Source organism: Balaenoptera musculus, chromosome 14 (genome assembly GCF_009873245.2).
Source record: "Balaenoptera musculus isolate JJ_BM4_2016_0621 chromosome 14, mBalMus1.pri.v3, whole genome shotgun sequence".
NCBI lineage: Eukaryota > Metazoa > Chordata > Mammalia > Artiodactyla > Balaenopteridae > Balaenoptera > Balaenoptera musculus.
Genome location: NC_045798.1, coordinates 52,140,058 through 52,155,918, shown reverse-complemented (window position 1 = coordinate 52,155,918; position 15,861 = coordinate 52,140,058). Strand labels below are relative to the sequence as shown.

Below are 15,861 nucleotides of genomic sequence, written 5' to 3'. Positions count from 1 at the left end.
AAAGACGCAGACGTAGAGCATGGACTTGAGGACACGGGGAGGGGGAAGGGTAAGCTGGGACGAAGTGAGAGAGTGGCATGGACATATATACACTACCAAATGTAAAATAGATAGCTAGTGGGAAGCAGCCACATAGCACAGGGAGATCAGCTTGGTGCTTTGTGTCCACCTAGAGGGGTGGGATAGGGAGGGTGGGAGGGAGACGCAAGAGGGAGGAGATATGGGGATATATGTATATGTATAGCTGATTCACTTTGTTATACAGCAGAAACTAACACACCATTGTAAAGCAATTATAGTCCAATAAAGCTGTTTAAAAAAAAAGTACTAATTTGTTTTACCTTTCTTCTGTGGTTTCTCTCACAACTTGTTACAGTGTTTTATCTGTTTGGTACTTGATGCTGTTCTAGGAAAAATTAAAACCTTAAATTATTAGCGTTAATTTTATCACTCCTCTTTCTATTGTGCTATTCCAGTTTTTAGTGCAGCTATAGAGCATTTAACTCATGTACAGCATCACCAAAAATTACACAATTATTACTTTATACCTTTTGTATGCATATATGTTTCATTCTTATCAGAACAGTGGAAACAACACGCAAAACTAGCTCAACTGATATTTCACTTCTTGATACGTACACATTCTATCAACACTCTCAACTTACCGATGACTAAGGAAGGACTGAAAGAAAGAGAAATTTTGAGCTGCCCTATGTTTTCCTTTTCTTCTGTGTCGTCATTTCAGCGTAAGTGGTTGGCTAATACAGGAAAGTAACATGAGTAAGAAAGGGAATGTTTGGGTGCCATGATCATTCATTCTTCTTAGAATGCCATTACCTTCTTTTTGCATTCAAATCAAGTCTGGTTCAAATAGAAAGTATGACCTTTGGGGGCCCTTGTGTCCCCACTTTCTCAGTTGTAGACATAACATGCTTGCCTTGTACTTAACTCTGAACCTCCCTGGACTCTCATGTATGGTGGGCCCACTAGAATTCTGTGCTCACGAGAATCACGATGGCTGTAAATGAAAGAGGTGGTAAGGAACAGTGGACACACATATTGCACATATCTCCTCTGCCCATGTGTATGCTTGTCTCATCACGCTTGACTTACAAAACACAAGTTCAAAGATAAAACTAAGAATTTCAAGGCAGTAACAGGAGAGCATTAAACCAAGTGTGAGGCCTTCTGAGTGTGGAGCTCTGTGTGACTGCACAGGTCACATGCCCATGAAGCTGGCCCTGGTGAAGGGGGAAGGGTGCATTCCTGGCGAAAGGCTTCAGACAATGCATAGGTTGAGTGGGTTACATGGGGAAAAACTCACAAGGATACTAATGTTTTGAAACTAAAGCAATTAAAATGGCAATAGGCACTACTATAAATCAACCACCCCGGAAGAAGACTCTATGCTGGAATTACAGAAAGAGAATAAATGGCAGAGTGCTTCACGATGCATTGATGTAGCTAAGACTGTGCATGAAGTGCCACATCATCATGCTGCTTGCGTCCTACAGCAGGGAAGTACCCAAGCCAAGGATAGGCATGACAAGGGGCAGCTTGCACAGGATAATCCACAGAATATGGGTTATTCCTGTGCTCCCCAAACGTGGACATGCATCAGTGTCAGTGGAATCGTGTGTAGAAAATAAGATGCGTAGATCCCACTCCAGACCTACTAAATCAAAATTGCAAGGAAAGATTCCAAGCATCAGGGCTTTTAATCAACCACAATGATGACAGTAATGTTCACTGACTCTGAAACTTTCTACTTAATGGGTCTGGGTGGTTTTGCTTTCATTGCAGGAGAAGAACTCAAAATGTTTTTAATCTAGTGAAGCATATACAATGACTGGAACAGAAGAACCAAGGGACCTTTTAGTTTCTGTATAAAATACATCCATTTTTAAAACTTTTTATTATGGAGAATTTTAAACATTTACAAAGATAGAATAGTATAATGAATCCCCGTGTATCCATCACCCAGTTTCAACAATTATCAGCTTATGACCAATCATATTTTATCTATACCCCTGTTCTTTATCCCTCTAATTTTAATTTTTAAATAATTCCATTTTAACTTACCTGTTGATTTTAAGTTATACTTCTTTGCATTATATTTTAGCAGTTGCTCTAGAGATTACAATATGTATTCTTAACTTTTTTTCTGTTCAACACAGTAGCCACATATATACATAGGGTCCCTGGAAGCCACATTTGTGTAGTATAACTCTGCCTCCTTGACTACAGTTGACTGACACTGGGCGAGTACCAATCCAAATTGGGATCTTGTGATTAATTTCCTTCTTTGGCTTAAGCCAACCCAGACTGGATTCTGTTTTTCCCACCAAGCATTCTCTGGTTAACACATCAGCCTTCATTATGGAGTTACTGTGAAGATTAAATACACAGGTAAGAACTCAAAGTTTAGTCCCTTCTTCCTTTGTAATGTGACTGTAACCTTTCTTTCTAGCCGTTAACTTTCTACATGAGCCATCTGGCTCTGCCTACTGATCCTCTCACTTTGCTTCCTAAACGCCAGTGTGGTTCTCCTTCTGCGACTTCATACCTGTAGTTTCCTACCTGCCAGTGCTGGCCAGTTGTGCCACATCTTCCTTCCAAGGTCCAGCTCCAGTCTACCTCCACCTCAAAGCTTCTGAGAAGCTGAGTTCACAAGGAGAGCCCACTCTAGGGGGGGGAGCGCTTCACGCCTGTACCACTCAGTTAACTTTTGATCATCTTGCCTTGTTTCCTCTGTGTCCTCAATGGTAGTTGAGATGGGGGCCTTAATTTACCAGTGCAAGCTATGCTGCTTATTGTGAAACCACATGAAATATTAGATTAAACTTAATTCATAATTTTGTGCTAAATCAGGAGCTGCCACATACTTAAATCCAGGATAGACCAATAGAACAGACTACCAAATAATGAGAAAAAAAGTTGTGAAAATGCTGTTTAAATGTTCATTTAAATCCTCAAAATGCAACCACTGCTTTATTTTAGAGGCAGGACATCTTAGTTCAGCTCAGAGACCACCTCTCTCAGAAGACCCTGTTGTAATGCAATATGTTGCTGGTATGCCAATGTTTTGGCATCCAAACTGTCTCTCCCAGACTGCCTCTTGCCACTCACTGGCTGTGACTCAGAAATCTTTTATCAGACAATGTCCCTCTATTTGTGGTTTCAGAAGTGGGATCTTTGTGGGCACACATCCTTATGTTTCCTATAGCACCCAACACCCAGGCCTTGCCCAATACCCACCTTGGTAGAGGCAGCACTTCAAATAAACGCAACCATCCAACTGGATGTTTGCCAATATCCAACCAATTCATCTCACGTGGATAAACTCTATTGAGAGTAGGCCTCCCAGATGATAAGGGTGAAATGCAGTAGTGAGGACCATGGTGAAAGCAATACAAGAACTAAGTGGTGCTTTGTAAAGCTTTATTACAGGGTGGATTTAGCTGTTGGAGATGTGTTCTTGGCCACGGCGTGTATCACCGGGTCACGCATACAGGCTTGATGTGGACTCCGCTGAGGAGAGAGCGCATCCTCTAGGTGGGATACGTAGGGAGAGAAGAGTGCGTATTTGATGGCAGTGAACATCAATCACAGAATTCTCCACTGAGGACAAGAACTCCCAAGGCTCAGGACACAATGTAGGCAGGCAGTGGACATAGCTTCTTAGACACTGTACTTAAGTTCTTGATAGAACGGCAGTCCAAAGCAATTCTATACACAATTTCACATAAAAACTTCCTTTTTGTAAAATGAATAAACAGCAACAAAGTACATAAAAAGATGCGTTCTCTCAGACCTGTGATATCCAGTACTGTACAGTAGTGACTAACCACAGGTAGCCATTAAACGTAAATAAAATTCTGCTCGTCTCTCTAGTCACATTTCAAGTGTTCCGTAATCACGCATGTCTAGTGGCTACCATATTGGAATAGGGCACATATAGAACATTTCCATCCTCACATTTCTATTGGGCAGCCCTGTCTTAGACCACGCATGGCTTGTTTTTACATTACAAATCTCAGAATAACTGCTGCAAAGCCCTTTTATAACATGCTATATTCAACAAAGAACAGGGACATTTACTCAATTTAATATACTTTTGCAAGATACAGCATCCTTTCATACTTTAAATATTCTTTTTACAACCCCTGGCTCGCAGGGAAGGCCAGGGATGAGTCAGCATGCCACTGCATACCGTGGAAAAGGGCCCATTTCTCTGGCTGCAGAGTGGCCAGCGTGGGTTCTGGGCTTTGCCCCGCATTGTAGCCAAAGGCCCCGAAGCAACTCAGCCTCTAGGGCTCTGTACGGTCTCCAGCATGGAAAGCTGAGGGAAATGAAGGTGCAAATTTTCTACACCTTAAATCAGTTCATCTCCTCTGCCCTCCCAGGGAGCAGGTGGGCCTGACTGAGAACACGCTCCCAAATTCAGAAGTAATTGCTCAAGAAGTGACATTTCTCAAATCACCTTCTCTTCCTCTACAGATCAGTTACCTTTATCTTTTTTCACAGCATAAAGACTGGCAAAGAATACCTTGGAGAGCAACCAGAGCAGGAACACAAACAGGCCTCAGCATAGTTCAAGACCAATGAAGACACCTCGTCCGTCAAGCAAAAGCTGCACAGTGAGGGACAAACTATTAAGGACAAGATTAAACCTCTGGAAGAACAGCTTACCTTTACCAAGGCTCCAGTGCCCAACTTTATACTTTTAAACTTTTTTTTTTTAAATGAGGTCATCCCTTGGGAGAGATGGAGATACAGATTGCACTTGAGGATCTCTGTTTAAATCTCTGGTGGTTCCCGAGGCACACCTGCTCCCATAGGTGGCTCTAGACCATGGCCACACAGGTTCCAGACAGAGTGTTGGGATTCTAGAATATAGGCTTATTGAACAACTTAATAAGAAAAACTATTTTCCTTTAAACATGTGATTCTAGCACAGACTGCTGTGGCCTTAATTACCATCCTCACACATCATGTTTTTGGCCATTTAAAAAAATGGGAAATCACCTTCCATATTATAATATCAATAATAGGAAAAATTCAATCAAGCACAAGACAAATATAAAAATTAGTCTTACAACATTCTTCTATAAACACAAGCTTATAAAGTTTAATTTAACCCAAAGGTGAACTTCCATTTACAGATGTTGATTTAGGAAGTTGTTTAAACTTCTACAACCTTTACAAATTTCAGGACAAGTTCTTCTTCCATAGATAGACAAGTTATTTTTTTATACCACCTACTGACGGGCTCCTCGATTAGAGCCCATTTTCTTCCATTGAGACTGCATATCTGAGGATGGTTTACACTGGGAATGGACTCCTTTATTCCCTTGTCACTTCCAATCTTATGCCTAATCTTCTGAGCCAAGAAGCGCTCTGATGTTGATTGAATTCCTCTAATTCTGTAGCCAGGTCTACCACCAGCTGCTGTGTGCTGAGCTCCAGTCAAAATGACCTAAATCAGCATACCATCAAGGACACCTTTTTTTCTGAGGCTGGATAGAACAGCTACAAAAGCTTCCCCAGGCATCCATCTCTTTCTGTATAGCTACATTTTAGATTCTTATTTGAAACTTGGGGTTTACAAAAATATAATTTTTCCCTTGGGTACTCAATTCAAATGTTTTTTGGAAGGGGTGATTGCTTCTGTTTCCTAGCCCACTGCCATGCCCTGAAGTATCTGGCTGTCACCCTGTGGAACCCCCTCCCAGAAAGCAGTGCAGGGTTAAAAGCATTTCTAGGCAGATGCTACTAAGGGGTAAGGGGTCTCTCTGAAGGAAAATGAGCCTTCTGGTTTATTTTCTGAAAGAGCAATAGCCAAGGCCTCTGCTTAGCTAGGCCAACTGGATAGTCCAAGTACTGCAGTGACCTATCGCAGTCCAAGAAAGCCTGCCGCTGACACAGGGGAACAGAAGATGTCCTACTTACCTTGTGGTGGATTTAATGCCATATCTTTAATGTGCTGCGCCGATCCTCTGTGGAATATCTTTATTTTCTTCCAGTTTTATTCAGATATAATTGACATATAGCCCTATATATGTTTAAGGTATACAGCCTAATGATCTGACTTACATACATCATGAAATGATTACACAGTAGATTTAGTGAACATCCATCCTCTCATATAGATGCAAAATTAAAGAAACAGAAAAAAAGTATTTTTTTCTTGTGATAAGAATTCATAGGATTTACTCTCTTAACAACTTCATATACAATATACAGCAGTGTTAATTATATTTATCATGTACGTTACATCCCTAGTACTTATTTACCTTATCTGGAAGTTTGTACCTTTTGACTACCTTCGTCCAATTCCTCCTCCCCACACCTGCTGCCTCTGGTAACCACAAATCTGATCTCTTTTTCTAAGAGTTTGGTTTGAAGTATAATTTGCCTATAACACCATGTTAGTTATTTCCTAGTGTACAACATAGTGATTCAATATTTCTATACATTTCAAAATGATCACCATAAGTCTAGTTACCATCTGTCACCATGCAAAAATATTATGTAATTATTGACTATATTCCCCACACTGTATATTTCATACCTGTGACTCATTTATTTTATAACTGGAAGTTTATACCTCTTAATTTCCCTCACCTATTTCTCTCCTTCCCCCAACTCCTTCCCCTCTGGCAAACACCTGTTTGTTCTCTGTATCTATGAGTCTGTTTCTGTTTTGTTATGTTTGTTCATTTGTTTTCATGTATAGATTTCACATTAAAGTAAAATCATATGGTATTCGTCATTCTCTGTCTAACTTATTTCACTTAGCGTAATACCCTCTAGGTCCATCCATGTTGTCACAATTGGCAAGATTTCATTCTTTTTTTATGGCTAACATTCCATTGTGTGCGTGTGAATATATATATATACACCACATCTTCTTTATTCATTCATCTATCAATGGGAACTTAGGTTTCTTCTATATTTTTGGCTATCGTAAGTAATGCTGCAATAAACATAGGGGTGCATATATCTTTTCTAATTAGTGTTTTTGTTTTCTTCAGATAAATACCCAGAAGTGGAGTTGCTAGATCATATGGTAGTTCTATTTCTAATTTTTTGAGGACCCTATATACTGTTTTCCGTAGTGGCTACATCAATTTACATTCCCAGCAACAAGGTTTCCCTTTTTTCCACATTCTCCCCAACACTTATTTGTTGTCTTTTTTATAATAGTCATCCTGACAGGTATGAGATGATATGTCATTGTAGTTTTGATTTGCACTTGTCTGATGATTAGTGATGTTGAGCATCTTTTCAGGTGCCTATTGACCATCTGTATGCCTTCTTTGGAAAAATGTCTATTCAGGTCCTCTGCCCATTTTTAAAAATTGTTATTTATTTATTTTTGGCTGTGCCACGCAGCTTGTGGGATCTTAGCTTCCCAACCAGGGATCGAACCTGCGCCCCCTGCATTGGAAGCATGGAGTCCTAACCACTGGACCACCCTGGAGGTCCCCTCTGCCCATTTTTTAATCAGGTTTTGGTTTTTTTTTTTTATGTTGAGTTGCAGGAGTTCTTTGGATATTTTGGCTATTAACCCCTTATCAAGTATATTGTTTGCAAATGTCTTCCCACACTCAGTAGGTGGCCTTTTCATTTTGTTCATAGTTTCTCTCCCTGTGCAAAAGCTTTTCAGTTTGATGTAGTCCCATTTGTTTATTCTGTTTCCCTTGCCTGAGCAAAAAAAAAAAAGAAAAAATGTCAAAGAGCATACTGCCTATGTTTCCTTCTAGAAGTTTTATGGTTTCAGGTCTTACATTTAAGTCTTTAATCCATTTTGAATTTATTTTTGTGCATGGTATGAGAGAGTAGTCCAGGTTGATTCTTTTCATGTAGCTGTCCAATTTTCCCAAAACTATTAATTTAAAATGCTATATTTTCCCCATTGTATATTCATGCCTCCTTTGTTGTAGATTAATTATGACAATATAAGTGTAGCATTTCTGGGCTGTCTTTTCTGTTCCATTGACCTATGTGTCTGTTTTTGTGCCAGTACCACACTGTTTTGATGATTGTAGCTTTGCAGTATAGTTTGAAATCAGGGAGTGTGATACTTCCAACTTTGTTCTTCTTTCTCATGATTGTTTTGGCTATATGGCTATTCAGTGTCTTTTGTGTTTCCATACAAATTTTAGAATTATTTGTTTTACTGCTGTGAAAAATGCCATTGGTATTTTGATAGGGATTGCAATGAATCTGTAGATTGCCGTGAGTAGTATAGTTGTTTTAACAGTATTCTTCCAATCCATAAGCATGGTATATCTTTGTGCACCCTCCCCTCCATCCCCAAATCCCTCAGTAAGTTATTTTTTAAATAGAAAGAAAAAACCTTAAGACTCCAAAGAAACCAAAATCCAGGCATCTTTAAAGTATTTGCCTTTCTTTACCAGCAGTTTTGTAATTTCAACCCAGATTAAGAAATAGACACAAGAATATGTATGGTGATGACCAGCACAATTAGCAACAGCATCTCACAAGTGTGAAGTATCATTCACTTTAATGCTTCTCAAAAGTCTTTTAGAGAAATTTAACTTCTTGAATTAAAAACGCCAATAGAGGCAGCCAGAATGAGTGGCGACAAGGAGAGAGGAAGTGAGCAATAGAAAAAAATCCTTCAGATTCACTAAAAACTACTAAACCAATTCCCAATAAAAAGAGACCTGCTTTACCTAGCGGTAACCAAGAAATTAGTTGACCTAGCTTGCTCCCTCTGAGAATTTTTTAATTCCTAAAATAAAATGAACATTAGATTTATTCAGTCACTTCCTTCCAAATGTGACCTTTTATTCTAAAGCAGTAACTCTCAGTAGAACACCAGGGGCCCCCAGAAGGGCATCAAAGTATTTGTTCACTAAATGGTGAAAAAAAAAAAAGGTGTCTTCCTTCTGTTTGCCCATCACAATCCCCAGTGATACAGATATTCCATGTTCATATTCAGTGCCGAGGCTCTCACAAACCACTAAACCACATGTGGAATATTATACGTTATTTAGAACCATAAGGAAATAAACATTGATACCCTATGCACCCGTTTCAATAAAGTGATTAAATAAACTCAATTGTCTGGAATATACAGACCTAACTCTCGTAGGTTCCAGACTCTCTGGGGGGCTCACATGCATCATGTATTATTTGACAAATGCCCACTTGAAAGAGCTCCCTGTCTCCCTGATAGTGGAGATGCAGAAGATGGGGGGGGGGAAACAGTCACAGAAGCCTGTGGTGTGAATATATTATCTTCAGCTCTTCAGTCTACAGGACTGCATCCTGTCTCTAAATCACATCTGCCCAGATTCAGTAATGCACAGTCACAGATGTTTTGAAAGTGAGGCACAGGGGACTTCCCTGGTGGCACAGTGGTTAAGAATCTGCCTGCCAATGCAGGGCACACGGGTTCGAGCCCTGGTCCGGGAAGATCCCACATGCCACGGAGCAACTAAGCCCGTGCACCACAACTACTGAGCCCGCGCTCTAGAGCCCATGAGCCACAACTACTGAGCCTGAGTGCCACAACTACTGAAGTCCGCATGCCTAGAGGCCACGCACCGCAACGAATAGTAGCCCCCACTCGCTGCAACTAGAGAAAGCCCACGTGCAGCAACGAAGACCCAATGCAGCCAAAAAATAAATTAATTAATTAATTAATTTTAAAAAAGAAGGCACAGATAGAATTGGTGACCTGATGATCTTTTGGCACCGCCCCCATTGAATACCTGCTGCAATTGTTGACCCCTTCCCTATTTTCAGAGGCAGAGTTTCTTCACAGGGAGCCATGTGACCCTGGGCTGAGGGTCTCTGTGGAGGGCTTGGCCACCACCTGGGCATCAGGCCCCTCAGCGTGGCTCTGCGGCTGCTGAGAGCTCCTCACAGCGCCTTCCCCTCTGGACACCTGAGCTGCTGATGACCTGCACTTGAGTGCCAAGGACAACACTTCTGAAGTTCTCTGCAGACGAAGCTTTAAATTTTCATTTTGTTTTGGTGACTTAGTAAATTTTTTTGAGAAAATGAATTTTTACATAACAAGCAAGTGAATGAGTTGCAGAATACTTCAGATTTTTAAAATGCTACTCTAATTTTTGTTTCTACATCACAAAGGAGCAAAAACAAAGCACATGGGTAAGGCGATACACATGAGGTTATTGCTAACTTGTACTGCCACAAAGATTGATGCCTAATTAATCTGGAGTTACAAAGAGCACATGTCAGTGCTTCTCACTCAATTAACCAAAAAAAAAAGGAAACCCAAAGGGCCTGGAGGCCATTCCAAGCCAGGGTCCTTCTGATGAACCCGAGAAAAGGCTTTGCTGATTCAGAAGGAGGCAAGCCTATGGAGCTGTTTAAAGTCCTGTACCAGGAGAATGAAAATTTCCGGTTATGGCATTAAACTCTATTTATTTAGTATTTGAAACATGGTGTACATTTCTGAATTTGTATAAACATTTAGTACATCTAAAATCCACAACTGGTAAACAATCTGTGCTTTCTTTTGTGTACAATTTTGGAGTTTACATCTGGATATTTTGGTGTTACGGAGAGACCCAGTCTGTGAACCTAATCAAACTGCCTCATGACCATAGTAACTGTGACAGAAGTGATTTGCTCCTTAAAAGGGCTGTTCCTTGCACAGAAAAGGTGTCACGCTTTGGAACTACTAAGCCAGGTGTCAAGCAAACAAGAGAAACACAGCTGACATGATGAAGAAAGTCTGTGAAGGGGACTCCAAGATCCATGTCAGTGCACAGCGGGCTACGCAAGTCACTCGGTGACACCTAGGCACGGGCACCCCTTTCAGAACCTTTGGGTGTCAGAGCCTCCTCACCTCCCACCGGAGGGGTTCCTTCCAGCAGGAGCTTGCACTCTGCATGGGCATCCACCTTAGGGCACCAGGGGGTCACAGCTGCAGCTCTGAGGTGCCCAGCAGGCCCAGGGCCCTGGCTTCTTCCGGAGTCAGGCCACTCTTCAGGGTCCTCCGCACTGCAGTGGCGCCAGCAGACCAGAGGCGAAGGGACGAGAAGAGAAGGCGGTGTTAGCAGCCAGGCACGTGGCAGTCAGGCCACAGGCCTCCTTCCCCCAAGGACTCCCAGAGGAGTCACAGCGCTCACGGACACTTGGCCCCGTCCTACTCCTGCTGAAGTGCCCTGGCTGGCTGGCCGCCGGGGCAGGGAAAATCTAGCGGCTGCCAGGGACTGACCTGAAGATGACACAAGCACTGACCTGGAAAGTCAGGCAGATAGGGGACCTCGTAAGAGGGGAGTGGGGGAGGAGAGGCCCACCGTCATGAGGTGCCTGAGAAATGGTACAAACTACAAAATGCAGGTGGCATGTTGAGAGCTCAGCCTTTCCCAGCATAAGGAGCGGATCAGAGCTGGAAAAGGAATTACTGAGCATAGGAAAATGCAGACTCCAGTGATGCAAATTAGGTAAAATAATCCCGCAAATCTGCAGGGACATACCTCTGTAGAGGCCCCACAGCAAGGCATTAACGGAACCCGGCGCAAGGGGTAGCTGTCAGGATGAGTTCTCCACGAGTATCAGGGTCTTAGTCTCAACTCATCAAAGGGCCTCTACAGAGAATAACCAGTGACTCCTTGTAGACTGGATGCCAAGGAGCAAACTGCCAAACTTCTGAGTGGATTTGGTGGATGTTCTCTGTGAAACACACAAGGCTCAAGAAGGACCAGTGACCTCCCCGCCCTGAGGTTTACAACTGGCAGCTGGAGGCACACTCATATTTAACTGACTTAGAATTGGCTTATGTTTAGCCTGACATTATGGGTTTTCCATTGTTTAGTGTTGATCAATTTCGATGTCAAAATAAAGGCTGAATAAGGCTGCATGATGAGGCAGCTGCCCCTTCCAAGACTGGTCCTTTCATTTGAAAGGTTCCTAATTACATTTTCCTTAGTTGATAAACTGTATTTGGCCTACTCTGTATGGAAGTCATACATTGTTTTGGGTATTCTATTTTCAGAAGAGATGTGCTACAGATCTACCATCTACCATAAATCCTCAGTCAGCTGGAGTCCCTGAGATCCTCAGGGAAGGCCCTTGATCAGAATGTGGAGAAAGTAAAGTTCATCCTTAGTGTTTTCCCACCTTCCTTGCCAGACCTAATTCCCTACGCCCCCCTCTATGACAAGGGGGCCTGTGTCCTCTGAGGCCTCCCCAGAGGTGAGGGTCCCACCTTGTGTGTCTGCAGCAACACCCAAATCGATGCCTCCCCTGGGCAAAAGCCCACTTAGCCCATGGACAAAGAATCTGAAAGAGCTAGGCCTCTGGTAGAACAAACGGCGGCTAATATCTACTAATAAATACTTTCTTCTCTCCCAGGAATCAGCACTCTGAACAGGGGCCAACACCCAGTCCATCAGTCCATCAGTCAACAAATACTTCATGGAGAACCTATTGTGCGCTCAGCACTTTAACTCAAAGAATGGACACACTTAGGGAAGATTCACAGACATTAAGCATGGGTTTAAAGACGCACAAAGCTCTGTGGTGAGGGGGACCCTCAGATCATGCCACCGCACGCTTCTGTATTTTCAAGCCCAGCTCAGGGCCCTAGAGCCACCCGTCCGCGGCTGCCCCTACACTGGCTAACCCTCCCGCAACCCCGGACCCCTTGGGCTCCAGACTGAGTATTTAACTCATCCAGACAAAATGTTTGGCTCCAGAGCCTTGGCTGGAGGCAGATTGCATTTAACTGAGTAATGGAATTCGTTCTATGGGGCAGCAATAAAAATACTAGTTTGTAATACCCTTTATGTTCTTTAAACACTCCTTCAAGTGTTTGTTAAAGAAAGATAATAATTTTAAAGGCAGAAAACAAGATGAACTATTTCTCATTCTTGACAAGGACTGCTGAGACCTCTTATCCAAGATACAAAATTCTGCCTGAATAAGTCCATGCTGCACTAGGAGGGCATCTTACGTTTCCTTAGCAGCAGGAGGTGGCATGGGCTAGGAACCACAGCTTTGTGCCTTCAGGTATACACACTTGGCCGAATGACCACAGAAGACTCCATGAACTGGTGGCATTGGAAGATGCCTCTAACGGTTCTGTTCACATGTTTGCTTCAGTCCTAGAACTATAGGGTTCAGTCCATGTAAATACTTGAGTAAGGACCCTGGCACCTTACGGAACAGGCAATAATCTGCTAATAGATATGGGCATCGGGCCAGCCTATCTGGGACCAGCTCAGAGAACAGAACAAAGCTTAATGGTGCTGCACAAGCCTTGCTGCCCTCAGCCTCATGGTCTACTCACAGCTTTGATGCACGAGACCCCTGAGGACCCTCCTGCCCCCTCCAGCCTGCACTTTTCTCTGTTGTGGGGAAAAGCCAGTATAAGCGAAGGTCCCTTTGCTTGCCAGATGTGTCCCTGAAAGGCAGGTATTCATAGAAAAATCGGCCCCATTTATGGAGTCCTACTTTCTGTGGGCCTTCATGACAATTCAGATAAATTCTCCCAGAAATACACTAGCCCTGAAAAGGACCTTAAGAATTTGAACCCTTCCTTTGTTAAAGACTCTTGAAAGAAGGTGTGAAATGAAGGTAATCAGTTGAAATCAGCTTTGTACCCTGATTCGAGTCCTGCATGGAAAGGGCCTCTTACAGTGTCTGTCTCTCCATCTACCTGCTCGTCAGTTAATTCATTCATTCAACAGACGCTACGTGAGCCTCCACCTTGAGCCAAGTGTCCCACCAAGGAGGCCGGGAGCTGACAGGAACACGGAGTGCGGGGAAGGGCGCAGGGCAGCAGACCCTGTCCGCACAGGAGTTGGCTCTCACGCAGAAAGTTTCCAGAAAGCAAAAAAGGGCTGAGGACATATGAGAATGAGAGGACCAACACACAGGAGCTGGCAGGATATGGAACTTGCACAACAGAAACAAGCCTTCCATCAAATAGGGCATTCTCAACTAGCAGTTCTCAAATGCTGGCGGGCAGGGGGAGAGGGGTGTGGGGGGGGGGGTGCAGGGGGGAGGGGTGCAGGGGGGAGGGCTGGCTGACATCTGATAAGATAACGTCCGGGCCCCTCTCCACTGCTCCCCCTTCCTGCCTCCCACTTGAATGCCCTGGCTGCAGCAGAGCTGCTTGCCAGCCTGTCACATGTGACAGCCTCCCCTCCCCGCAGCTGCTTAACAGAGAACAGGCCCTGGAAATGTTTATCCCTGTCTGCCTCACACTCCTTCCATAGACGGCATGGGTCACTTTGCTGGCACCAGCGGCCACTCGATGCCCCAGGCGCTTGGGACAGCTCTCACGATGTCAGCAGCGGGGTCTGACACAGAGGTGCCTCTGCTGTCAACATGCAGCACAGGGGGGGGGGGGGTCTGGGGCTCACGGAAAAACCATAAGTCCGTTTTCTCTTTCTTTCCCCCCCTCCCTTGAATTGAAAAAACTGTTTTGATCCTACAAAGTGCTCCCAGGCAATTCTTTGCTGATGTGAATCTGAGAATAATGGCAGTGGTGGCTGCCATTTCCCGAGCACTGCCATGGATCATTTCACCCCATATTTGTGGCAACCCTATGAGGTGGGGACTGTAATCGTCTCCCCAGGGAACGAGCAGCAACGGCACAGAGAGATCAAGTCTCCGGCCCCTACGTACACAGTAAGGGGAAGAGAAGGATTTGGGCCAGGACGTTTGAATCAGAGCCCACCCTGGAAACAACTGTGCCCTGACGCGCCTGGCAGCACAAGTTCTGACAGTCTTTCATGTTGATGGCAAATGGACCGAGTTTTACTTCCATGTGACGGAAATCCACATGTGTGCTCTTTCACCTTTGGATCACTGACAGATTTTTTTTTTTTTCATTTTTTGCACATAATGTCAAGCAATTTGGAAATAAGTGGTGTGTGTGTGTTTTGTTTTGTTTTGTTTGTAATCCCTAAGATCCTAAAAATTGTTCTATTGAGTATACTAAGAGCGCTGTGTCTAGGATGACAGGGGCTCATATAGAACTTGAAGATATCTTACGTGTTTGTTTCTTGGGGTTGGGAGGTAACTGGCCCCCCTGGTATTCAAATGCTGCTTGCCCATTGATGCAGTCCTTGTTCCTGGAGGGACCTGTTTGCGACTGGAGAAAAATGGCAGGTCCAGTCCTGCCTCTTTGGACTTAAATACTGGGAATTATTTTAAGGTGTATCAGTCTTAGTGATTCGATGTTAGATATTCTGTGGGATTTTCATGGGTTTGGGTTTTTTTGTTTTTTCAGTCAACGTCAATTATTTAACCATTTGGGTTATTTTTCTTACTTCCACCCTCCGTCATAAAATCCCATCCATTAAAAGAAGAGGTTTCCCAAATTGACAGCATTCTACAAAATAACCAACTGACTGGTACTTTTCAAAAGTGTCAAGGTCATGAAATGTCCTCCACAGATCAGAGGAGACTAAGCAGACATGACGATAATGCAACGTGGGACCCTGGGTGGGATCATGGAACAGAAAGAGGGCATTAGGGGGAAAATGCTGAAATCTGAGTCAAGCCTGCAGCTGAGTTAATTTTTTGATGCATTGTCCTACAGTGTGCAGGGTGTTAACATGACAGGAAGCTGGGTGAAGGATGTAAGGCAACTCTCTGTGCTATTTTTGTAACTTTTTTGTTAAGTCTAAAATTCTTTCAAAATCAAAAGCTAAAAAAATAAAACATGGAATAACAATGACAAGAAGCCAAGGTTCCCAGACCTGGTTGATTTAAACTCGACTTCTTAGACTCAGCCTGGGCACAAAGAACCAAGGTCTCTGGGAGAGGCCCCGACAGTGCATTCTAACTTCCCCAGGAGATTCAGATCCCTGACTTAGAACACTGCCATCTGAGTGA

At 43.3% G+C, this 15,861-nt stretch overlaps 1 protein-coding gene across 5 annotated transcripts in view; it reads right to left on the bottom strand.

The window, feature by feature from the left end:
- Nucleotides 1–10,393: 10,393 nt before the first annotated feature.
- Nucleotides 10,394–15,861, bottom strand: part of FHOD3 (formin homology 2 domain containing 3) — a 491,767-nt gene continuing 486,299 nt past the window's right edge. For 2 of the 5 annotated variants that reach the window (XM_036822950.1, XM_036822947.1), the window contains exon 29: nucleotides 10,395–11,010. In XM_036822950.1, coding sequence (XP_036678845.1) covers nucleotides 10,928–11,010 — 83 coding nt within the window. In that variant the 3' untranslated portion in view covers nucleotides 10,395–10,927. Of the gene's footprint in view, nucleotides 11,011–15,861 lie in introns of all 5 variants that reach the window. The other 3 variants (XM_036822951.1, XM_036822948.1, XM_036822949.1) reach the window with 2 other exon arrangements.